Source organism: Pan paniscus, chromosome 3 (assembly GCF_029289425.2).
Source record: "Pan paniscus chromosome 3, NHGRI_mPanPan1-v2.0_pri, whole genome shotgun sequence".
Lineage (NCBI taxonomy): Eukaryota > Metazoa > Chordata > Mammalia > Primates > Hominidae > Pan > Pan paniscus.
Genome location: NC_073252.2, coordinates 118426920 through 118454596, shown reverse-complemented (window position 1 = coordinate 118454596; position 27677 = coordinate 118426920). Strand labels below are relative to the sequence as shown.

The 27677-nt window shown below is 37.6% G+C and overlaps 1 protein-coding gene and 1 long non-coding RNA gene across 2 annotated transcripts in view; both read right to left on the bottom strand.

Annotated features, from left to right (window-relative positions):
- Positions 1–733: 733 nt before the first annotated feature.
- Positions 734–9106, bottom strand: LOC134730284 (uncharacterized). The gene is made up of 2 exons (XR_010112016.1): positions 4398–9106; positions 734–2038 (listed from the first exon to the last, which is right to left on the bottom strand). It is a non-coding gene; the product is annotated as an uncharacterized LOC134730284 (long non-coding RNA).
- A 9618-nt stretch (positions 9107–18724) lies between these two features.
- The window catches only part of LOC129397626 (uncharacterized), a 591351-nt gene continuing 582398 nt past the window's right edge, over positions 18725–27677 (bottom strand). The window contains exon 5 of the mRNA XM_055111788.2: positions 18725–19047. Within this exon, the coding sequence (XP_054967763.2) occupies positions 18840–19047 (208 nt within the window). The 3' untranslated portion in view covers positions 18725–18839. The remainder of the gene's footprint in view (positions 19048–27677) is intronic.

Sequence of the window (27677 nt, the reverse complement as noted above, 5' to 3'; positions counted from 1 at the left end):
ACTTTGATATGGGCCATGTGACTTGCTTTGGCCCATGGATTAGTAACAGACATTTGATAACCACTTGCGTATTAGGGCTTGCCTTCTTGGAACACTCCCTCCATCATATGAAGGAGGGTAGCCTTCTTGAAGATTAAAGATGACATGCAGAGAGAGACCCTGCTTTCCCAGCTGAGTCCAACCCCTAGCCAACTCATCAGCTGATTGTGGTCACATGGTTGAGTCCACACAAGTTCTACAAAAGGACCACTCCACAGTAACCACAAAATTATGAGAAATAGTAAATCCTTATTATGATAACATTTTCAAACATTATGTTTTTGGGTAGCGTGTTATACAACAATAGATAACCAATATAATACTCTTGACAATGTTGATAAAAACACAAATATAAAATAAGAAAAAATCTTATGCATTTTCCAAAATGCTTATTGTTAGATGAATACAAATTTAAGAATTTATCCTATTTAAGACTTACAAAGGTGAATCTGCAGTTTGAGTGCCTTCTGGCCGTATGTCATCTAGTTGGTCATGTGAGCATGTATATGTATGCAGGCTTTATACAGAAATGTCCTAAGAGAGTTTTAAGTAACTCTAACCATTTCTTAGGTTCTTATCCCTGGAAAACTTAAAATGGTCTCAGTATGAATTTCACTCACTGTATTTTAAACAGAGAACCAAGAGTTTAAAAGTGTCTTTTTAAACAACTCGCAAAATCCAGGCTGAAGAGGTTGGCCCAAATTATTTTTAATGTCCTTTCCATGTGCCATATGACAGTAGATTTTACAACTTTTGAGAATTTGGGTAAGGAGAATTTACCATGCACAGTTTAAAAGGAGAAGTCTTTAACTGTTTCTCACTAAGAAAGTTCAAATTACTAAACTCAAAATTTTTGGTAATCTGACATTTAGTTAGTAAAGAGAAAGGGCTGCTTTTGGAGTCATTGGCTTCTAACACTGAGATTTCAAAGAAAGCATAATATAATGAATTCTAGAGCAACTCGCATTATTGGAACTCATCTTGCCTGTGAGTTGAGCAAATATAGCTGTTTGTAAACCCATTTTCAGAGGACAGTCTTCAGCACATACATTTTCAAGATGTCCCACTGAACCGTTAACTTGAATATACACGTACTACAAACTTCTATGATATTTTATTTGATAAGTTTTATTGCTTTTAAATAATCATTTAGTCAACGTGGACTAATCTAAAAGTTATTTGCAAGTATGATTGGAAGTTTTGGGGATATTCTGCACTTGTGAGAAGTCAAGAAATCCTAAATAGTCTGTCAGCCCTAGAAATTTTGGCCTGTTGCAGTAAAACTATGGCATGTGGTGTTTCAATTGCTTCCCATTTGGAGATGGCATTTTATTGCAAAAATAGATCACACTCTTTAGGGCTTGTCCTCTGCTTACCTCTACATGCCAACAAAGTGGATGGGACTGAAATGGAAGTCAAACTAGTCCATTTTACTCGGGCTACCATATTAATTCTTCGAGTGTGACTTAAACACATCTGTTCAGACACAAGTGCAAATGAGCATAAGTATAATATTATTGATCATATAGCTATCCCATGTTAGCAATGGAAAAGATGAGTATCAGAGCTTGTCCAAAGTATAATAGCTTAAAAGGCCTTGACATTTTGCACTGTGATTTCTATCTTTGGATGCAATTGGATATAGCAAAGTTAACCTCAGTGGGAATGGTTGGGGCTGGATCAACCGACTAAAGTAGGGAGGCCAGTAATGGGACAGCAGGACAGAGGAATGGTGCAAAAACGTTTCCATTCTGAGAGTCTGCAGATAGATGCTTAGTCCACTTGTGTTGTAGGGCAGGTTGGGAGCAACGTAAGTAGCTTTAATGTCACTGCAGATGGACGGAAGCCAGTATGGGAGTCCAGAAGCAACTGGAAGACCTTTGACTTCATGGAATTGTGCTGCCAAAGAGCATATCACCAGATGCCAAATGAAAGTTCACGGATGAAATATCAACAGCTAAGGTGGCAAAGATTGATTGGAGATAAAACAGATGGTATCCTGCTGAAACAACAAGTGACCAAGAGTTTAGTACTTCAAATTCAACAGCTGTCAAAATCAGGCTTGAGTCTCTGTGACCATCTCTGGCCTAGACTATGACAGATATCACAATCTCTGGGATGTGCTTTATCCTAAGAACCTGCACATATGGAGACCACAGGGTCTGAGCTGTTTAGAAAATGCTACAGTCAAATCCTGCAGATATTGCTGTTGCTGCAATTGACACCTTCCAGGGATGATGCTTTTAAGGCCTGGACTCTCAGAGCATGCCATCTATCTGCTACTCATCATTTTTTGTCTGTTTCTTTATTTTTCGGTTTTCAGTCAACGTCCATAGTGTAAATTCTCCAAATGGCTTAATCCTCAACCATATTTGTGTCTCTTAATGCTCTGAACCTTCTTGTCCTAGTGTAGCCCATGCCACTCACCATCAGCCCATCCCAGGCCTTGTAGTCTACTAGCATAACTCTTTCCCCAAACCTTCTGATCGGCCTCTCTGTAGTCAGAAAGCTCTCCTACCACCTCCCGTTTTTCTGAGTCTGTGCTTTACATTTCGCTTGGCTAACAGATGTCTTAAATGTCTCTCATATCTCACAAACCTCAGAGTCAGGAGGAAGGATTGATGCCAAGAAACTTAAGGTTGTTTTAATTTAAAAATCAATTAATATAATTCACTATACTAACAATGTAAAAAACCCAAAAAGTATATGATAATCTCAATAGACATAGAAAAAGCACTTGAAGAATACAACATCAATTTCTGATAAAAATTTTGTCAAGCCAGGAATAGAAGGGGATTTTCTCTACCCAATAAAGACTGTTAGCAAGAATCTATAGCTAACTTAATAGTTCACAGTGAAAAACAGAATGCTTTTTTCTTGAGATCAGAAATAAAATGATAAACTGGAGGTTTATAAAAAGATAAACTGGAGGTTCTGGTCATGCAGACAGCATGATTGTCTGTGAAAAATCCGACAGAATCTACAAAAAACAACTTGCCAGTAACTGAGTTTAGTAAGGTTGTAAGACATGATATTATAATACAAAAATCTATTGTATCTCCATACAATAAAAATAATCAGAAATTGAAATAAAACAAAATTACTTAAAACAACATCAAAGGGATAAAATATACTTTGGGCTAAACTTAATAAAAGATATGCAAGAACTGAAAATTTTAAAACATTGCTGAGAAAAAATTTAAAAGACCTAAACAAATGAAGAAATATGCCTCATTCATGGGTTGGAAAACAGTATTGCTAAAATGTCCATTCTTCTCAAAAAATTAATCTATAGATTCAATGCAATCCAGACGAAAATGTCAGCAGGCTTTAAAATTTTTTTTAAGAAACTGACAAGTTAATTCTAAAACTTATATAGAAACACAAATCATCAAGAATAGCCAAAACAATACTGAAGAAGAATAAATGGAGGACTAACACTACCTGGTTGTGTAGTATGGACATATTATACAAATAGATCAAAACAGAACAAAATACAAAGTCCAGGAATAGATCCGCGTATATAGGGACAATTGATTTTTTTTGAAGGTAGAAAGGAAATTCAGTGGGGAGAAGATTGCCTTTTCTCCAGATTGTGCTGGAACGGCTGGATATCCATGTAGAATCATGTGAATGGGACAGTTCAAATTCAGACTGATCCAGGCGTGCTGTATTGGCAGCTGACAGGCCATGAGCAGCCAATCGCCATCTTTAAAATGATTTGAGAAATGGTGAGCAACTCTTGGAAAACTTCCAAACCAAGCGTAAAACGAAACAAAGAACAATCATTTCTCAAAATGGTAGTTATGATTCTGAAAAATTCAGTATATATTAAAATTCTGAAAAATTGTTGATGTTTATGATTGAGATAAAATTAGGTTGTAAGCTTGGATAATTGAATAGTGGCTGGCACATAATGTACATCCAATAAAGATTTTTTTGAATGAATTGAATAAGGATTGTTTTCTGACTTTAGCCTCTTACCATGCCTTCCACTTTTAACTTAAAACTTTTTCAAAGGCTATGAAAGGAAATAGTAAAGTGTTTCAAATCTCACTTACTTATTCAGTGATATGGGTTAGTCTGGGAAATTCAACTGAATATCAAGAGCTCTCAGCCTTATTTTTTTCTGTAATCTATAAGTGGTAGGGTAAGTGATTGCTGATCCTGAGCCATAGCTCTGGGTAGATCAATCCCTGCTGGAAAACCTGCCCTTTACCCTGGAGGGAGACACTATTTTTCTCTTCCACTTAAATATAGCACATTTAAAAATAACAGGAAACTTCTTAATACTCATAATACTAAGAGATATAGCCTTATTAAATTTCATTTATTAGTTTTTATTGTAATTAACTTACTCATATGTCGTGCAGAGTTTGGCCTCAGTCTCTTCCTGCTCTAAGCCCATGATCAGTTGCAATTTGCTCAGCTGCCTAAGGCAGAAAGTTAGTCAGAATCATTTAAAAACCTCAGTGTGTTTCAAATAAAATCTCCCTTGAATATCAACTGTATCAACTCACATATTAACAATGATTATTTTGATTACTTTATTCCAGGACCTGAGAAATCTTTGAGGGCTAATTTCACTGTTTCTTTGATGTTTTGCTAAAAATATCAAATTCCAACAAACAAAATGCACGAAAATCCTGGGAAATATGTCTTATCCTTGGATAGTCCATTTATTGCAGCTTATGAGGGCACCACCAATTCTGGAAATACCATAAGCACCTAGCGAAACTCAGAGCCTGTGCATAGCATCAAGTCATCCATCTGGAGGCTCAGGGCTTGGGACACAAGTGCCCTGGATACACGTTAGCAACAGTAAACATTGATATAGGGCTGCAAAGCATGGCATCTTTATTTTTTTTTTTAAATAAACCTTCCATTTTCCAAAAAGGATTTAGGTGGATTAGAAAGGATTTTATTTGTGAACATGTTTGATGGGGGTTAGTTAAGAGTATTAAATGACCAGAAACCTCAAAAAGCCTGGGATAGACAATTATTTTCCATGTATAATCTGCTGGATAATGCGGGCTTATTTTCTTGTTTCAAAAATAAATAAATGAAACAGGTTTCATTCTGCTCAGAGGCTTCATATTAATTTTTCACTCCCACTAATGTTTTTACATTATTTGGTCAATCATTTATCAATTTCTACTGGAGTTAAAGCAATCTGAACGCTTCTGATTCTAGTGGGTACAGGACTCAATGTGTAAATTGATTAGCTAGCAGAAGGTCTTTGTATTTTATACATTACTGAAGAAAATAGAACTTAATAAGCTCTCTCTTTTGAATACTTCAAAGCCACCTTTTTGCTAAATCATTGTTTTTGCCATTCATTTATGTATCATTATTTCCATCATCTTCAGTGTTTCCCTCCAACCCATTGTGAGACATTTTTCCTAGCTTTGACAGGATATAAGTGGAACTTGTTGGTGAACATTGGACAAAACAGATGGGAAACAAAGAAGTTTGTGACATAAGACATGCAGAAATTTGGATGTATCCAATTAATCATGGTTCACAGCTGACAAAAAAAAGTGACAATAATTGATGTGATTCTTTGAGAAACAATCTGGAACTTTAGCACCCTGGGAAATCTTGTTCATTTTTGCTCAGCTACTACTGAATTAATGCATGCTATAAATTGCTTCTCAGAGGGGTGCTTCATAAAGGGTTTCTGGGACAAATCATGTACCATGAAACATTCCAGAAACCATTCATTTTCTGGTTTCTCACCATGCAGTGTTGTGTCACCTAATGTAACAAGTGAAGTCCCCCTAGATACAAGATGAGAGTGCTAATTTATCTGCAGTGCATTTTGTCAATGTAGATGGGCTCCATAACTCAACTAGATTCCTAGGAGGTTTATTTTTTAGCTTGAGATGTCCGAACTAGTTGTCTGATTTGGTGAAATGCAATGATGTATGCATGCCCTTCACTGGCTCTGTGGCTGCAGGACACGCAGCTCCCACTATTTCACATGTAACCCTAGCGTTCATTGTCCTCCCTCTCAAAAGATGATATAACCACTGTCCAGCCATTTCTCTTCTTATAAAAGGTGTGATCCTACACATATGCAGCACAATTCCAAGTTCTACACCTGATTAAAGAAGCTCTCTGAGTAATACAACACAACATGTATTTTCAGAAACAAGCACAAAGTTAAGAAACAGGATTCACCCACTGGGATTCCAAGAAGAAAATATAATTTCTATCCATAGTTCATTTTGATCTGTGAAAGAGAATGAGACTTGTTAATTTTCAATACAGTGATTGGCACTAATCCCCTTACTCAGGTGATGAGAAGGTCATGTGTCACATTAAGTTGAGGTGAGAGTTCCAGAGTTCCACAGCATGCAGAGATTGACTGTGGCATCCTCACTCAGTTGGTTTGAGCATATTGCCAGGCATTGTAGGTAAGCTGATAGATGAATTATTATCTAGTTTGGATTACCATACCTCATAAAATAAACACATGCATTACACCATTGGTGGGAGTGTAAATTAGTTCAACCATTGTGGAAAACATTTTGGCAATTCCTCAAAGACCTAGAGACAGAAATATCATTTGACCCAGCAATCCCATTATTGGGTATATACCCAAAGGAATGTAAATCATTCTGTTATAAAGACACAAGCATGTGTATGTTCACTGCAGCACTATTCACAATAGCAAAGATGTAGAAACAACCTAAATGTCCATCAATGATAGGCTGGATAAAAAAATGTGGTACATATACACCATAGAATACTATGTAGCCATTAAAAAGAACAAGATCATGTCCTTTTCAGGGACCTGGATGGAGCTGGAGGCCATCATCCTTAGCAAACTAACGCAGGAACAGAAAACCAAATAGTGCATGTTCTCACTTACAAGTTTAGCGAAATGATGAGAACACATGGACACATAGAGGGGAATAATGCACACTGACGCAGGGGATGGGAGGAGGAGGAAAAATACCTAATAGGTACTAGGCATAATACCTGACTAATGAAATAGTTTGTACAACAAACCCCCTTGACCCATATTTACCTATGTAACAAACCAGCTCATCCTGTACATGTTCCCCCAAACTTAAAATAAAAGTTAAAAAATAAAAATCAACCTCTACAGGAAAATCATGATTAACAATAATACCAGTAATGCAACCAAAAGCAACCAACAAAGGAAAGAACAATGCTGAATTTATTCCTACTGCCATCTCTTTGTCAATGACATTGCAAGATAACAATAATCAAATCTTTTGAGAAGATGGCCACAGCAGTTTGAAATGATCAAGAAGACAACTTGAAAGCAGGATTTATAGGCAGCATTATTAACTATAGTTAGTAAATTAGAACCTTAATATTGTACTTCAAATTTAACTCCTTTTTTCAAAATTCAGTTTTATATGTTTTATAGTATATGTAACATTAATATAGTAGGGTATATATGTATCTAGTGAGTGCATGAATATTTATTGAGGATACATGTTCAAAAATGTAAGAGATTCAGGATGCACTCAAATATAGACTTTTTCATATCTGAAATACATAAAATATAGTCAAGTAGAAAGCATTGGTAAGATTCTAAGTATACACATTGTAAGCTATGTGAATAGCTCTACAATGTGAATTGTATTTTTTAGTAACAATTTAGACCTAATTTTAATAAATTATGAGATTTTTCTTCTTTTTCAATCTTAGAAACCTAGGATGCCATGTGAGAGTTACAGTCATATTGAACAAAGGCAATCAGGTAGAGGATCTTAACATTAACTTAATAACTTGTCGAAGATTAAAGACTCCATTTTCCATGCAGAAGTGTCATACTCTCTTCAAATCAAAATTGAACCAAAAACTACAATCACAGAGTATTGAAACCAAGGCTGTGTTAATTTGAATTTGGGTGGAATAAGGTACATTGCAGAGTGGTGCACATTGGGCCCAACTATCGCCTTAGCACTAGGAAATGGCAATACTATCACCTGCAAATATGATATAAAATGAAGGTGAGGAATGGCTGTACCGTGTATCTCCTGAGCACTTTCTATGTGCTAAAGCTCATTTTACTTCCACATCAGACAATGAAGCAACCATTATTATGCCCGTTATACAGGTGAGAAAACTGAGGTTGAAAGAGTTAGGTAGATTTCACAAGTCACCAAGCTGAAAAATGTCAGTTCTGATACTGGAATCTGTATTAGAAATTTGATTCCAATGGAAGCAGAATCAGGTGTAAAATTCGGAGAAACAAATATACTGAAGATAGTACTTGAGTATTTTGGAAATTACTATTCGGTGATATTATACAGAGGGATTCAGGTGTTGTATAGAGATTGAAAATAGGTATCTTTCACTGTCCTTACTCTAAAATACCACGATTGTGTTTATTATTATTACCACTCATAACACTATACGAAATTGTTTTTTAAGACAAGCAATAAAAGCCTAAGACTTAAAATTATAACAGGATTTGCTAACACACAATTTGAAGGGGCATTTATGTGCTCTGTAATTTTACAAAAAGTTCAATTGTTTTATTTTCTTTGAAGTCCAAGGGCTAGTTATTGTTATGATAATTGGTAATAATTGCACGTATAAAGATAAAATTTTAAAGGAAATAAATGTAGTTCTCAGTTATGTTTTTATAAGTAGGTTATGCAGAAGTAGGCACTTTTTTTCAAGTGATAAAGATTCAACTGTCACATTACAAATTATTAAACAAGATTTTTGCACACATATTTGTACATAAAAGTATAGATATATTATACATAAACACATAGATTGACAGGTAGATTAAGAAAAAGCACACACACACACATTCAAACACATAACATATACATACACCCTTATAAAATGATAAGGGCTGAAAACTACCTGTCAAAAACTTTGACAGGTCTGAGATTTTACCCTACTTGCAAGGTACCAAGTTAGCCTGCGAGTTTCATAAATGTGAGTAGAAGACCTGAGACTCCTGTGTCCAAGACATAAGTTTATTACTCACAGCAATAACAAGAGCCAGAATATCATCATTTTTGTACTAATGCCTGAGCCCCAAGGCATATGGGACATAGTGAAGAAGGCCAGGTGGCACCTATGCAAGAACTAGGTTGTTTTATTAAAGAGGAATTCTGACCCTAGAGAACCCAAATCTTTTATAATGGGCAGTAAGGCTGCCTGCCTTAGCTCTGCAGGGAGACATTATTTTTATTATACTGGATAGTAATCAAACCTGTGCATTACTCTGGAGGGAGACATTATTTCTTTCTTTCCACACTGTTTGCTAAACCAGCATTCTTGAAATGATACTCCAGAACAAAGGGAGTCAGTGCCTCTGTAAGATGTGCAGAAATGCAAAAGCCTTGTCTTCCGACACCACCAAATACATTGATTGTCAGCATTTAGCTTGAAAAGGGGCACATGGCACAGTGCTTGTGAAAATCATCTGGCCTTTGATCCCCTAATGGCCAAACAAAACATGAAGACATGTCTGATGTATGGACTTTTCCACATCACGTTTCCTGGAAAGCACATGTTTCCTATTTAGGAGTCGCTCTGACACATTTGGCTCTGGAGAGCATTGAGACTGGACTTGTATCTACGTTACTCGCTCCCTAGGCACTGTTCTGCCAACCTGACTTCTGGGCCCCTGCAGAAGGCTGAGTAATGGAGCATTAAATACCGACAATCTGGCTATGAGGAGAGCTTAATCTGTTTAAGCCCCACAGGGATCTGGGCAAGCATCAAAATAAGCACGCCAAATGCGACTTTAGTTGACTCTTAGGCAGGAAAAGCCTAAAACCCCAGTGAGAGCACATGAGGATCAGGACTATTTGTCTTATAAGCAGCGTATTAAGATATCTTCCTCTAAGGCAGCAATATGGAAGAATTCAATGCCAGACTTCCCATCAGGCTGCCATGTATTCAACTCACGGCACCAGCAAACAGGGGAACTAAATGGAAATAGAGTTTTAAAAGCCCACCTTCGATGAATTTATCCAGGACTTTATAAACAGAGATCTACAGTAGAGGTATTTTTAATTTCAGCTTACGTGGTAATTTTGTGATGTTTTAAAAAGCACTATTTTATTTTGAATTACATATTTGGGTGGAGGCATAATTATTTTTTCAATTCTTATGGCCTCTGTGGAGTCCAGTGGAAAGAGCATAAATTCTGACTGTCCAGGGTTTGAATACTGATTCTAGGCCAGTTACCTATCCTTTCTGAACCTCAGTCTTCTCATCTGTTGGTACAGATAATTATTTATATCATGCAGGACTGTTGTAAGGATTTAAAGAGAAAACACATTTATATACTCAGTGTAGAGTACAGCACATAGAAAACATTTACTATAGCCTTGTGGGATGGCTCAACAACCAAAGTCTGTCTTTTGTTTGAATTTGGGCCACTAATTCTGTGGCACTCTAGGATTTTATGTCATGGGCCGTGCCAGATAAATACTCAAAAGTGGCCACTTCAGACTACGCTCAGAGGAAACAATAGTTGATAAAAACCACCAGACTCACTTCCTCTCCTGAAACTATAAACTTCTGTTCTGGTGCCGTGTTTATGTTGTAATCTTCTGTGCACGGAGTTGCGGGGAGGAGAAGTCATTTAAGAAGAGCCATAGCAGCCCCGTAGGTAGGAGATGCACATAGAGAGAAGTGTACTGATGAGCCCAGATCTGTGAGGGATCTCTTGGTGTCAGATGGACCCCATCAGCAGCAAATATGTGTGCATGTGTCTGATGAGCAAAAGTGCTTTAATGTGGATATAATTACCATATGCTCCATGGATGAAATAATGTTTCTAGCCCACATTATCTGCCCACATTTACAGTACACACAATGTTAGGTAATGCAATTTATCTCAACAGCACAGGCCCTTTTTTTTGCAAGCCCAGAGCCTGTTCTGGCTCTTCACTGGGTGAATAGAGTTTGTAGACACTTCTTACATGGTCCCATATAGCCTTCAACTTAAATTAAAAAATGGCTTTGTTTGCATAATTACTATTCTTTGCATTATATTTTAAATCCCCATGTGGGAAAAAAAATGTGTTTAAATGCAACTTACCGGACATGTTTTCTAAAGATGCGTTAATAAGACAAATGTGATTTAAATGTGTCAGTGAAGGCTTAGTTGGAACATGATTCTGACTGACATAAGTATAATGCCCTACATTTGTTGTGTGGCATGAAAATGTATTCTATACTTTTATTCTGAATATTTTGACATTTGATTCATTTTTGCCATATTATGAATGTAAAATATTTGAAGAAATGACTGATAAATATCATGATCATACAATATTGATATTTCTTCAATTTTATAATATTGATTTTCTTCAATAGTCATCTGTAAAGATATATTCAAAATGTTTATTGTCAAATTATTAGCCCATTCTTCCCCTAAAACTGATATAGCTGAATCAAAATAAGAAATGTTTTTTCTCTTTTCTTAATTCTATAGCCATACGTGTTACAATGCCTTGCACTAAGTCTATGTTCAAAAGATGAACTAATGAATGATCACCCAGAATAATGGTTGATGTTCTACTACTATCTACTCTATCGACTGTACTGTGCTACATATAACACATCATGGTATGGGATATTTCTCTGTAACTTCTTGCAGTTTTTGTTGATGGTAGTATAACTGAATCTTCTTGATACCCCTGCATTCTGCCTCATCTTCTTCTTTTCCTCCTGTTTCCTTATTTACTTATTTTTTGTTCATTCTCCCTTCACTCCCTAGCATCACTCCCTCTCTCTCACTTTCTTCTTTCTCCCTCTTTCTCTGTCTTCATTCCTCATTTCTGCCCTCTTTCATCTCTCCTCTTTACTTTTTCACGACTTCTTTCAGGGCAAATGAACATAGTTGATGAGGGTCAAAGAACTCATATTTTTTTACTGATAGAAACTACAAATTTTGATCATCTGTGGTTTTATTCTATCCATGTGTCTATTAATTCCCATTATCCTAAGTATTAAAAAGTTGCCTCAACAAAATATGGACTTAAATCTTGCTTAGGACAAATAAAGAAAACAGGTTGAAAAGTTAAGCATTTGAATTTTTGTGTGACAGTAGAGAATCTGATAAATAATAAAACTCATTGATATGAAACCAAATATGAACCTCTACAAGGCCTAAAGTCATGAAGGAATATCCTTGGGCCTAAATTTTACAATTTAACATGATTGTTGAACACTATCTATGTTTACCCTATTGAAGACAGAACTTGACAAACCATTTCCTGAACATGGAAACAGACTTGCTTAGGTAATAATATTAATGTAATTTTATCTTTATTGAGTAAAAGCATAAACATTATCACTAGTCTCTTCCCCATATTCCTGAGCTCCATGAGGTAGAATATTCAGCAGTACTAATACCAAGTTAGAACCATCTATAAAGAATGGCAAGTTGTCCCCTCTTTCTTCACTCTGTTGCCCAGGCTGGAGTGCAGTGGCAGGATCTCGGCTCACTGCAACCTCCGCCTCCCGGGTTCAAGTGATTCTCCTGCCTTAGCCTCCTGAGTAGCTGGGATTACAGGTGCATGCCAACACGCCCAGCTAATTTTTGTATTTTTAGTAAATACAGAGTTTCACCATGTTGGTCAGGCTGGTCTCAAACTCCTGACCTCAGGTGATGCTCCCACCTCGGCCTCCCAAAGTGCTCGGATTACAGGCGTCAGCCACTGCGCCCGACCTCACATTTTCTTTCATAAACAACTTTATGTAGTTCATTTGGTGACAATATTCTGATTCTGGTATAGATTGTTCTTACATAGTTATGAGTGTCCTTAAGGCAAGAGACCTTCAAATCAGTAAATACTTCTAAAAACATTTTCGTAGCTAGAGAGGTTAGAAAAGTGACACTGGCAGCAAGATGGTGGACTGAAATTTCAGGCGTGCATTCCCCCACAGAGACAAAGAGATAACAACACTATATGGACCAGACTACCTTTCTGAGAACTCCAGTGACCAATTGAGAAGCTACCACACCCAGGCCAACACAGCGCCAATAAGGGAGTCCAGAGAAAGGGGCACTGCCACTTCTATCTTGATGTCTTGGGCTAAGGGAAACTCAGCCACTATATTGTCAGGACACTCAAGCAGACCTGTGGAGGGGTTTAGGTGGAAAGGAACTGAGACCCTCTACCAATAGACATGTGACTGGGACATCTTGAAAGGACATCCTCCAACCCAGTTAAGCCTTCAAGTGACTTCAGCCCTGACTGGTATCTGATTGCAAACTCAGGAGAGTTCTTAAGCCAGAACCATACAGCCAAGTTGCTCTCGAATTTCTGACCCACAGAAACCATGAGAGATAATACAATTATTTATCCAAGCTACTAAATTATAGGGTAATTTGTTATACAGCATGAGATAACAGTTGTGGCTCCACCCTTATTATCTAATCACCTCCCAGATACTCCACCTTCAAATGCCATCACATTGGGTATTCAATTTCAATGTCTGAATTCAGGAGGGGAACAAACATTCAGCCAATAGCACCGTATAATCAGCACAGGCAATGTGCTTAATATAAAAACATTAAGAAAAAAAGAGATTTTCTGTATTTTGTGATTCACTCATTGATTTAACAAAATATGTTAAGTGAAAGTGTACATAAATACCACAATAAAAGTTAAGATGAATATTTTATAATGCTTTATAAAATAAATATATAGCTTAGTAAAACTTTTATATTTCCTTACAAATTGCCTCCACATATTTATTTTCACTAATTCTCATCACATTTAAAAAAGAATTGTATTAATTGCTTAATCTGATTATGGTCTAACAGTTGTTCAAAACCAATTCATTTTATTTTGTGTTTCTATTTATGCGAACAAAAGTCTTAGGATAGTGGGTTTAAGATACACATTCAGCAAATAGGATCTTACTTCCAATATGAGGAGTAAAGTTTCCTTACTTCCTTTTTTTTTTCTTTCTTTTTTCTTTTTTTTGACTTCTTAGAATCTTCTAGTTTTGATTGCTCCTGAACACCACTATAAATCATCATTAATGTCATCTTCCCTAACAAGTGTTTGTTCTGATTTTACCACAAAAGACTTTGCAAAAAACACAAATGGTTTTAGTTGTTCAAAGTATGTGTCCTCTTTAACCATGAGCTCTAACTACTTTCTTGAATTAATAATATTGTTATTACTGACAGAATATTTCTTAAAATGATATCTTAAATATTTCTTAAAATGATATTAATGTTCCTAATTTATCTTTACTTTTGAGTGATGTGGAGTAATTTAACTGAAAATTGGAATTTTTATGCAGAATGACAATAAGATACTCAAATATATCTGTATTTGCCATAGAGCAACATGAAAGTTAAAATACCAACTGCTTAGTGAATCATTGTTCTCAAAAAGATTCATGATGGCTATGTAGTCTTTAAGAGAATACTTTAAAATATGGGTTACAAATAGCTCTTTATAATTTGTAAAACATAAAATAGTAATGAAGTAACAGCTGAATACTAAAATATACCACATAGAAAAATAAAGAAAATTAAATGAAGCAATGTCTCATATACTTAGCGTTTTTGGGAAAACCATACAAGTTAATTTTTCAGGGTGAGTATGTGTATGTTTTGAAGTAATAAAATTAAAAATGTAACTCTTTTGGTTTGTTTTTCTTTATCTCTTAAACATTATATGCTAAAATCATTGTCAGATTTTTATTATATTCTTATATAAAATAATTCTGTCTCCTCCCAAGGTCAATCCTCTGTTGACAGTGTGACTACTTAAGGTAACTATAGACTTGTGATCACTACTTCCAATTTGCTATGGTGTGAGAAATTAAATTTCCAGTATCAATGGAATTAAGTATAAACTATGAAATCAATATGTTTTGATTATGGTCTGAAGGCTCATGTGAGGGGGCTGGAGCATAAGGTAGAATTTAGTTATGATACCATTGGATATATTAAAATATATAAATCATTTGGTTTATATTCATTGAGTATACAATTTTAGCACCCTGAACTTCTATCTTCCATTCTAGTGACTCAGAGATATCTCCTGACGTGCCTTCTCTTTTTTCTTGGTACTTTTCTGAGCTTTCTAAATCTGAGTTTTAGACAACCAGTTGTGTATGAATGTATTTATGTGTATGTGTCACACATGCATACATAATGTGGTGAGCAGTTGAACGTGTTTATGTATGTGCATACATAGTGATTGTTGAGAATGGTAGTTTGTAATCCATTAAAATATTTAAATTTACCATTTTAATCCAACTTCTCCCATCAAGCTCTTGAAATATTTTATTATTTGTCAGAAAAGTCATCATATGGCACTAACCTATGCATTCAAAGATTTAATGAATTGTTTTTGGGAGGAAGTTGAAATCCAGTGTTCTGAATCTTAAATATTATAGAAGCTTTAAACAATTTGTCTTAGTTGGAGAAGGCTGGGCATATTTAAGGATATTATGTACCCTGTATTACTTCTTAAGAAACAGACTTTCTGAGTAATAGCTACAACACTTGACTCTGTTATATATCACGGTAAGACTAAGTAATTGAAGATGAAGGAACCTGACCCTGGAAATAACAGAGACAAATTAGACAGAACACATTGATTTCTGATGTAACAGACAGCCACCTGATGGAACTGTTTTTACTTATAGAAAGTGAAGCCACAGTACTTCATTTTACAGAGGTACTTTTTAATGGCCCAACTATTAAATGAATAAATTTTTTAAATTAAAAGCAAATGTTACTAATCATTTGAAGTCCTGATATCCCAGTGTGCAGAGTTACTTCTAAAACGCATAACATATCCAGCCTTCTGATCAATGTATGTTGAGTCTGCACATTTAGGAAAAAAAAGAATGCAAAGTGGCAGAACTAAGAGTATCCGCTAACCTCAGAAGAGTAGACAGATTATTAAGTACCTGACATATTTTCTTATCTTTCTCATAAATATAGTTGTAAAACATCAGTACATTCTTTTAAGTGATAATTTCCTGTATTTAAGATAGGTGGTCTGATTTTTCAAGAGAAGCCAGAAATCCAGATTTTATAAATATTCTTATATTTTAAAATAGTCATCGTAAATTTAACAGTTTTGCAGCATTTCTTGGGCCAAAGTACATCTATGAGTTGGATATGGCCTGTGACCTGTTGGTTTATTACTCTTATTTTAAGGACTTCAAGCCAAAATGAATAACTAAGGCATAAGCACTCTCCTTGTAGTCACCTAAGCTTCCATATAATAATAAGAGGCTACTTTAAATGTTTTTGAAATTATATCCAGAGACATCAGGGGACACAGCCTAGTGCTTTATAGCTCAGACTGTGCAGTAATTTAGTCCAGGATGTGATACAGGTTTTGCCAATGAGCTGTGTGAACCAGTGCAGGTCTCTTAGAAAGTTCAGACTTCTTAAGGGATTTCTCGGAGGAATAAATAAGATAATATATGAAGTATCAGCACCTGGCACACCATAAACACTCAAAATGTATTGTGATTTTAGTTATTGAAATAATTACAAACAAAAATGGCTAATATGTTAGAAGTCTTGCAGAAGAAAACATTCTAACTTAACAAGTTAGACATTTTATTTTTAATTAATGTGTCAATATTGAGAACAAGCTATTTTCTATTCTCTTTCTTCTCACTTGTAGTTTGTTTTCTGATGCATAGACTGGGGCTAGTTTAGAAACTGTTGTAAACTTTTAGATATAAAGTTCCAGCTGACATGATACTTGACCTGATGTAAGCTGATGGAGTAGTGTGATTCAGGATGCTTAAACGGTATAATGAGTTAAGTGAGAAAATGACTAACATGTTGCCATCAGGCATCTCAAGCAGCAAGAGCAATGTGTAAATATGTTTAACTGTGAACGGACAATCAAGGAACGAAAAACAGATCTACTCTTCTGTTCCACTGTTGAAAGTTACAGAACATTATTTCTCATCTCAAACTAAATTCCATGCACATCGAATGGTATTTTGAAAATAATGGAATGTTCTTCCATTTGTTTGTATCCTCTTTTATTTCATTGAGCAGTGGTTTGTAGTTCTCCTTGAAGAGGTCCTTCACATCCCTTGTAAGTTGGATTCCTAGGTATTTTATTCTCTTTGAAGCAATTGTGAATGGGAGTTCACTCATGATTTGGCTCTCTGTTTGTCTGTTGTTGGTGTATAAGAACGCTTGTGATTTTTCTACATTGATTTTGTATCCTGGGACTTTGCTGAAGTTGCTTATCAGCTTAAGGAGATTTTGGGCTGAGACAATGGGGTTTTCTAGATATACAATCATGTCATCTGCAAACAGGGACAATTTGACTTCCTCTTTTCCTAATTGAATACCCTTTATTTCCTTCTCCTGCCTGATTGCCCTGGCCAGAACTTCCAACACTATGTTGAATAGGAGTGGTGAGAGAGGGCATCCCTGTCTTGTGCCAGTTTTCAAAGGGAATGCTTCCAGTTTTTGCCCATTCAGTATGATATTGGCTGTGGGTTTGTCATAGATAGGTCTTATTATTTTGAGATACGTCCTATCAATACGTAATTTATTGAGAGTTTTTAGCATGAAGGGTTGTTGAATTTTGTCAAAGGCCTTTTCTGCATCTATTGAGATAATTGTGTGGTTTTTGTCTTGGGTTCTGTTTATATGCTGGATTACATTTATTGATTTGCATATGTTGAACCAGCCTTGCATCCCAGGGATGAAGCCCACTTGATCATGGTGGATAAGCTTTTTGATGTGCTGCTGGATTCGGTTTGCCAGTATTTTATTGAGGATTTTTGCATCAACGTTCATCAAGGATATTGGTCTAAAATTCTCTTTTTTGGTTGTGTCTCTGCCAGGCTTTGGTATCAGGATGATGCTGGCCTCATAAAACGAGTTAGGGAGAATTCCCTCTTTTTCTATTGATTGGAATAGTTTCAGAAGGAATGGTACCAGCTCCTCCTTGTACCTCTGGTAGAAGTCGGCTGTGAATCCATCTGGTCCTGGACTTTTTTTGGTTGGTAAGCTATTGATTATTGCCACAATTTCAGGTAAGCTATTGATTATTGCCACAATTTCAGAGCCTGTTATTGATCTATTCAGAGATTCAGCTTCTTCCTTGTTTAGTCTTGGGAGGGTGTATGTGTCGAGGAATTTATCCATTTCTTCTAGATTTTCTAGTTTATTTGTGTAGAGGTGTTTGTAGTATTCTCTGATGGTAGTTTGTATTTCTGTGGGATCGGTGGTGATATCCCCTTTATCATTTTGTATTGCATCTATTTGATTCTTCTCTCTTTTCTTCTTTATTAGTCCTGGTAGCGGTCTATCAATTTTGTTGATATTTTCAAAAAACCAGCTCCTGGATTCATATTTTTGAAGGGTTTTTTGCGTCTCTATTTCCTTCAGTTCTGCTCTGATTTTCGTTATTTCCTGCCTTCTGCTAGCTTTTGAATGTGTTTGCTCTTGCTTTTCTAGTTCTTTTAATTGTGATGTTAGGGTGTCAATTTTGGATCTTTCCTGCTTTCTCTTGTGGGCATTTAGTGCTATAAATTTCTCTCTACACACTGCTTTGAATGTGTCCCAGAGATTCTGGTATGTTGTGTCTTTGTTCTCATTGGTTTCAAAGAACATCTTTATTTCTGCCTTCATTTTGTTATGTACCCAGTAGTCATTCAGGAGCAGTTTATTCAGTTTCCATGCAGTTGAGCAGTTTTGAGTGAGTTTCTTAATCCTGAGTTCTAGTTTGATTGCACTGTGGTCTGAGAGACAGTTTGTTATAATTTCTGTTCTTTTACATTTGCTGAGGAGTGCTTTACTTCCAACTATGTGGTCAATTTTGGAGTAGGTGTGGTGTGGTGCTGAAAAAAATGTATATTCTGTTGATTTGGGGTGGAGAGTTCTGTGGATGTCTATTAGGTCCACTTGCTGCAGAGCTGAGTTCAATTCCTGGGTATCCTTGTTGACTTTCTGTCTCGTTGATCTGTCTAATGTTGACAGCTTGGCTTTTTGTAGATACAAGTGTTCTCCAATTTGATCTGCTGAAAATACAACAACAAAATTCAAGATAATGAAAAATCTGAATGGCTATGTTAAATATTTCATGTCATTTTTAGAAGGTAAAAAAAATCACTTGACTAATTGACTGGTAGGGACAAGGAAGCTGAACTAAGATGAGATAACACTATGCGATCCAGATAGTAATGCTGGGCACTAACAATCAATGGATGGAAAATTACCCTGAAAATATTTGCCACTTTCTTTCAATCTGCCTGGCTGAGAAATGTAGGTTGAATCTGCCCTACTTTGTTTAATTTTTTCTTTTTGGGCTTCAAATTTTGAAAAACACATTTTCTCCTTTATACGAGGGGGAACTTTTTAAAAGTGCTAACCTTTGTCAGGTTTATACCGTATAAAATAAGTGTAGTAATAGTAATGATTCTACATTCATTTTATAACTTGATATACTTGGAAAAATACTTCTTTTTCTCTCTGTAGAAACGCTTCTTTATCTTTGTATTTAACCTCTCAATTCTCAATGTTTTTTAATTTTTTTCTGTAGCCCTGCAAACCCTGGCACCAATTGTGACCGTCATCTTGCTTAAGTCAGTTAGTTGCTGCCTCTGAACTTGCATTTCTTCATATGAATATATTAGTGAATTGAACTAAGCATGGTTAGCTCTAGGATTCTCCTTATTTTTGAAAAGTCATAAAAATCAAGACCAGTATCTTTAAAGTGGCCAGTTAACAGTTTCAGATTACAAAGTTGGCAGCACTTTGTAATCATTATGTAAAGCACCATTTGAATGGTGCTGTATAAGTGAACCAAGTTCACTAGATAATAGTCCCGGATTATTCTATGAATTTCACTTTGCATCAAAACAAGGAGAAAGTACACATTCGTATAGCAAAACTCCCACTGCTAAACTAAAGCCTAAAATGAGGAAACATTATATTTGGACCCTGAAGAAAATTAAAAGATATAACCACAATCCTAGATAGCACACACTTTTTTAGGGAGATGTCATTTCCATTTCTAATGATTTTTTAAATCATTTTATACCCACCATAATATTTAATATTTATAATGTTATACATTGCTACATTAATGTAGCATCAATTTTATGAAATCTTTTTACATTACTGAAGAATCTATAGCTGAATTATGAATGTCTGAAATAATTTCAGAATTTCAGGCTTTTTTTTTAGCACACAAGAGATTATTTATCATTATGTATATGTGTAAGTACATTACAATCATATTATTAGTACTGATTGAATTCAAGGCATTGAGGACATTTCTTAAGGTCTGGTTAGACCAGCATGATCCACTTTAAATGGGAGTGGGAAACCCAGAATTGAGCTGGATCAGGTGCAGAAAACAGATATAAGCTTTCTGCCTTGGCTCATTGCTGTGACTTCAGTAGTCCCCCTACAACCAACTGAAGGAGGGGGGAAAAACCCAAGCTTAGTTGACAGCTAGATATATGGAGGCAAGTGAAAAATACACTTTATATCCCTAGTCAAGAAAAGACTAGCAAGTAGCACTTGCTACTGCTTTATATCCCTAGTCAAGAAAAGACTGGGGTAAGAGAGGTCCCCTAAATGATAGTGCTTTGGGCAGTGTGGCTGATAAACCACTTTGTTTTGTCAGAGAAGTGGCTAGATATATACATATATACCAACTCATACACAGTTCCAAAGTGGTTTAGCTGGTTTGTTTGGTCAAAGGCCTGGAAGAGGCAACATTGGAATAGTAGAGATAAGGAGGTCTGAGGGAGAGGCATGTGGACCCATGGATCTATGGAAGTGTGACACAAAGTGTAATGATGTTTATTTTGTATATTTGTGTCCACTGCAGAAGAGCTACTAATAATCAATGCGACAGGATTATTCTGTCACCAGATGTCAGCCAACACTGAGAGAGGTGGTGCTTGCACACTTATGCTTTAACAGAGGACTTATGAACAGAGTAGTCAGAGTGAAAGAGACAGAACTTACCAATAGGCCCAACAGCCTGGGGCTCCCTTTCATCATGGTTGATCTAGCTACTGCTGCTGCTGAGCATAAAACCTGCCAACAGCAGAAACCGACATTGCGGGGAGGAGCCAAGATGGCCGAATAGGAACAGCTCCGGTCTACAGCTCGCAGCGTGAGCAACGCAGAAGACGGTGATTTCTGCATTTCCATCTGAGGTACCGGGTTCATCTCACTAGGGAGTGCCAGACAGTGGGCGCAGGTCAGTGGGTGCACGCACCGTGCGCGAGCTGAAGCAGGGCGAGGCATTGCCTCACTTGGGAAGCGCAAGGGGTCAGGGAGTTCCCTTTCCTAGTCAAAGAAAGGGGTGACAGACGGCACCTGGAAAATCGGGTCACTCCCACCCGAATACTGCGCTTTTCCGACGGGCTTAAAAAACGGCGCACAACGAGATTACATCCCACACCTGGCTCGGAGGGTCCTACGCCCACAGAGTCTCGCTGATTGCTAGCACAGCAGTCTGAGATCAAACTGCAAGGCAGCAGCGAGACTAGGGGAGGGGCGCCCGACATTGCCCAGGCTTGCTTAGGTAAACAAAGCAGCAGGGAAGCTCCAACTGGGTGGAGCCCACCACAGCTCAAGGAGGCCTGCCTGCCTCTGTAGGCTCCACCTCTGGGGGCAGGGCACAGACAAACAAAAAGACAGCAGTAACCTCTGCAGACTTAAATGTCCCTGTCTGACAGCTTTGAAGAGAGCAGTGGTTCTCCCAGCATGCAGCTGGAGATCTGAGAACCCGCAGACTGCCTCCTCAAGTGGGTCCCTGACCCCTGACCCCCGAGCAGCCTAACTGGGAGGCACCCCCCAGCAGGTGCACACTGATACCTCACATGGCAGGGTATTCCAACAGACCTGCAGCTGAGGGTCCTGTCTGTTAGAAGGAAAACTAACAAACAGAAAGGACATCCACACCAAAAACCCATCTGTACATCACCATCATCAAAGACCAAAAGTAGATAAAACCACAAAGATGGGGAAAAAACAGAACAGAAAAACTGGAAACTCTAAAAAGCAGAGCGCCTCTCCTCCTCCAAAGGAACACAGTTCCTCACCAGCAACGGAACAAAGCTGGATGGAGAATGACTTTGACGAGCTGAGAGAAGAAGGCTTCAGACGATCAAATTACTCTGAGCTACAGGAGGACATTCAAACCAAAGGCAAAGAAGTTGAAAACTTTGAAAAAAAATTTAGAAGAATGTATAACTAGAATAACCAATACAGAGAAGTGCTTAAAGGAGCTGATGGAGCTGAAAACCAAGGCTCGAGAACTACGTGAAGAATGCAGAAGCCTCAGGAGCCGATGCGATCAACTGGAAGAAAGAGTATCAGCGATGGAAGATGAAATGAATGAAATGAAGCGAGAAGGGAAGTTTAGAGAAAAAAGAATAAAAAGAAATGAGCAAAGCCTCCAAGAAATATGGGACTATGTGAAAAGACCAAATCTACATCTGATTGGTGTACCTGAAAGTGATGGGGAGAATGGAACCAAGTTGGAAAACACGCTGCAGGATATTATCCAGGAGAACTTCCCCAATCTAGCAAGGCAGGCCGATGTTCAGATTCAGGAAATACAGAGAATGCCACAAAGATACTCCTCGAGAAGAGCAACTCCAAGACACATAATTGTCAGATTCACCAAAGTTGAAATGAAGGCAAAAATGTTAAGGGCAGCCAGAGAGAAAGGTTGGGTTACTCTCAAAGGGAAGCCCATCAGACTAACAGCGGATCTCTTGGCAGAAACCCTACAAGCCAGAAGAGAGTGGGGGCCAATATTCAACATTCTTAAAGGAAAGAATTTTCAACCCAGAATTTCATATCCAGCCAAACTAAGCTTCACAAGTGAAGGAGAAATAAAATACTTTACAGACAAGCAAATGCTGAGAGATTTTGTCACCACCAGGCCTGCCGTAAAAGAGCTCCTGAAGGAAGCACTAAACATGGAAAGGAACAACCGGTACCAGCTGCTGCAAAATCATGCCAAAATGTAAAGACCATCAAGACTAGGAAGAAACTGCATCAACTAACGAGCAAAATAACCAGCTAACATCATAATCACAGGATCAAATTCACACATAACAATATTAACCTTAAATGTAAATGGACTAAATGCTCCAATTAAAAGACACAGACTGGCAAATTGGATAAAGAGTCAAGACCCATCAGTGTGCTGTATTCAGGAAACCCATCTCACGTGCAGAGACACACATAGGCTCAAAATAAAAGGATGGAGGAAAATCTACCAAGCAAATGGAAAACAAAAAAGGCAGGGGTTGCAATCCTAGTCTCTGATAAAACAGACTTTAAACCAACAAAGATCAAAAGAGACAAAGAAGGCCATTACATAATGGTGAAGGGATCAATTCAACAAGAATAGCTAACTATCCTAAATATGTATGCACCCAATACAGGAGCACCAAGATTCATAAAGCAAGTCCTGAGTGACCTACAAAGAGACTTAGACTCCCACACATTAATAATGGGAGACTTTAACACCCCACTGTCAACATTGGACAGATCAACGAGACAGAAAGTCAACAAGGATACCCAGGAATTGAACTCAGCTCTGCACCAAGCGGACCTAGTAGACATCTACAGAACTCTCCACCCCAAATCAACAGAATATACATTTTTTTCAGCACCACACCACACCTATTCCAAAATTGACCACATAGTTGGAAGTAAAGCTCTCCTCAGCAAATGTAAAAGAACAGAAATTATAACAAACTATCTCTCAGACCACAGTGCAATCAAACTAGAACTCAGGATTAAGAATCTCACTCAAAACCACTCAACTACATGGAAACTGAACAACGTGATCCTGAATGACTACTGGGTACATAACAAAATGAAGGCAGAAATAAAGATGTTCTTTGGAACCAATGAGAACAAAGACACAACATACCAGAATCTCTGGGACACATTCAAAGCAGTGTGTAGAGGGAAATTTATAGCACTAAACGAATTCAGCAGCACATCAAAAAGCTTATCCACTGTGATCAAGTGGGCTTCATCCCTGGGATGCAAGGCTGGTTCAATATACGCAAATCAATAAATGTAATCCAGCATATAAACAGAGCCAAAGACAAAAACCACATGATTATCTCAACAGATGCAGAAAAAACCTTTGACAAAATTCAACAACCCTTCATGCTAAAAACTCTCAATAAATTACGTATTGATGGGATGTATTTCAAAATAATAAGAGCTATCTATGACAAACCCACAGCCAATATCATACTGAATGGGCAAAAACTGGAAGCATTCCCTTTGAAAACTGGCACAAGACAGGGATGCCCTCTCTCACCACTCCTATTCAACATGGTGTTGGAAGTTCTGGCCAGGGCAATTAGGCAGGAGAAGGAAATAAAGGGTATTCAATTAGGAAAAGAGGAAGTCAAATTGTCCCTGTTTGTAGACGACATGATTATATATCTAGAAAACCCCATTGTCTCAGCCCAAAATCTCCTTAAGCTGATAAGCAACTTCAGCAAAGTCTCAGGATACAAAATCAATGTAGAAAAATCACAAGCATTCTTATACAGCAACAACAGACAAACAGAGAGCCAAATCATGAGTGAACTCCCATTCACAATTGCTTCAAAGAGAATAAAATACCTAGGAATCCAACTTACAAGGGATGTGAAGGACCTCTTCAAGGAGAACTACAAACCACTGCTCAATGAAATAAAAGAGGATACAAACAAATGGAAGAACATTCCATGCTCATGGGTAGGAAGAATCAATATCGTGAAAATGGCCATACTGCCCAAGGTAATTTACAGATTCAATGCCATCCCCATCAAGCTACCAATGCCTTTCTTCACAGAATTGGAAAAAACTACTTTAAAGTTCATATGGAACCAAAAAAGAGCCCGCATCGCCAAGTCAATCCTAAGCCAAAAGAACAAAGCTGGAGGCATCACACTATCTGACTTCAAACTATACTACAAGGCTACAGTAACCAAAACAGCATGGTACTGGTACCAAAATAGAGATATAGATCAATGGAACAGAACAGAGCCCTCAGAAATAACGCCACATATCTACAACTATCTGATCTTTGACAAACCTGAAAAAAACAAGCAATGGGGAAAGGATTCCCTATTTAATAAATGGTGCTGGGAAAACTGGCTAGCCATATGTAGAAAGCTGAAACTGGATCCCTTCCTTACACCTTATACAAAAATCAATTCAAGATGGATTAAAGACTTAAATATTAGACCTAAAACCATAAAAACCCTAGAAGAAAACCTAGGCATTACCATTCAGGACATAGGCATGGGCAAGGACTTCATGTCTAAAACACCAAAAGCAATGGCAACAAAAGACAAAATTGACAAATGGGATCTAATTAAACTAAAGAGCTTCTGCACAGCAAAAGAAACTACCATCAGAGTGAACAGGCAACCTACAAAACGGGAGAAAATTTTCGCAACCTACTCATCTGACAAAGGGCTAATATCCAGAATCTACAATGAACTCAAATAAATTTATAAGAAAAAAAACAAACAACCCCATCAAAAAGTGGGCGAAGGACATGAACAGACACTTCTCAAAAGAAGACATTTATACAGCCAAAAAACACATGAAAAAATCCTCATCATCACTGGCCATCAGAGAAGTGCAAATCAAAACCACAATGAGATACCATCTCACACCAATTAGAATGGCAATCATTAAAAAGTCAGGAAACAACAGGTGCTGGAGAGGATGTGGAGAAATAGGAACACTTTTACACTGTTGGTGGGGCTGTAAACTAGTTCAACCATTGTGGAAGTCAGTGTGGCGATTCCTCAGGGATCTAGAACTGGAAATACCATTTGACCCAGCCATCCCATTACTGGGTATATACCCAAAGGACTATAAATCATGCTGCTATAAAGACACATGCACACGTATGTTTATTGTGGCATTATTCACAATAGCAAAGACTTGGAACCAACCCAAATGTCCAACAATGATAGACTGAATTAAGAAAATGTGGCACATATACACCATGGAATACTGTGCAGCCATAAAAAATGATGAGTTCATGTCCTTTGTAGGGACATGGATGAAATTGGAAATCATCATTCTCAGTAAACTATCGCAAGAACAAAAAACCAAACACCGCATATTCTCACTCATAGGTAGGAATTGAACAATGAGATCACATGGACACAGGAAGGGGAATATCACACTCTAGGGACGGTTGTGGGATGGGGGTAGGGGGAGGGATAGCATTGGGAGATATACCTAATGCTAGATGACGAGTTAGTGGGTGCAGCGCACCAGCATGGCACATGTATACATATGTAACTAACCTGCACAATGTGCACATGTACCCTAAAACTTAAAGTATAATAATAAAAAAAATAATAATCATTAAAAAAAAGGAAAAAAAAAGAAACCAACATTGAGCCTCTGATATAGTATCATTGTTCAGGGAGATTAGCTACTTGGTGACAAGTTGATTATATAAGACCCTTTCCACTCTGGAATGGGCAATTATTCACCCTAACTTGGATTTATACATATTCCACATGGGGGTTTGCCTTTTCTAGCCACCACACCTCATCTGGGAACTAACAATTAAGGGCTCACAGAGTGTCTGACCTACTAACATGGCATCCCCTATAACATTGTCTTCAATCAAAGGAGATGAGGCGTTGAGTACAGGCAATTGGGTCCCCTATGCACTGCACTGATCAGAAGCTGTCAGCTTGAAGGAGCTTGAGGACAACCTCTTGAAAGTATAGCTGAGGTAAACTTTGAGATGACAGCCTTCAGGAATTAGGTTCTCTCCTTTAGGATGCAGTATACTCCTTAAACCGTGACCATTATATGATCTTATGTTTCCATAAGATATAACACAGTAGTGCAGGAACCAAGAAGTGAAGGTAGAAGTGGACCCCTCACCACCTCTCTCAGTGACTAATTCGAGGGATTTGCACTTCTTATGTCCACAACTAAAAACCTTGGCTTCCTGAAGGGTCACACTTACATGGGGAACATAATGGAGATCATCCTTTAAACTCAAAGCTACAGTTGTCATCCGATCACACTAAGGTCTTCACACTGGTGGGCCAACAGGCAAAGAAAGGAGTTATCAATGTTAGCAAGAGAGTTTTGCCCCTTCATTTTGACTAGGTAGGACTGCTGCTGCATAATGAGAGCAAGGAGGAATGTGTTTGTCACTTAAGTATTCTACAGAGTCATCTTTTGTTTTTGCCTTGCAGTTTAAACTGAAAAGGCACAAGTAGGGCAACTATGGCCTAATAAGGACACAGTGGCCTCATAAGGACACAGTGGCCTAACCCTCAGACCCCACACAGATGAGGGTTGGGTTTACTCCACTAAATAAACCACCTAATCCAGAAGAGGTGCTAGTTACCAGGCAGAGGAAATGAGAGTGAGTGGTGGTGATGGAGAGGGAGATGATGAATAACAGTTATAACTTCCACACCAAATGCAGGAGCAGTAGCAGCAGCAGCAGCAGCAGCAGCAGCAGCGGCCGCAGCAGAAACTGTAGTTTGAACTTGTGATGAACCAGAATCCTGTGAAGCTACACCTATATGGATAGACACAAGCATATCTGAGTGGTGCAAGGGTGAGCTGTGTTGCATACTTTTGCTGTCTTGCCCAGTCAGTTGCCCTT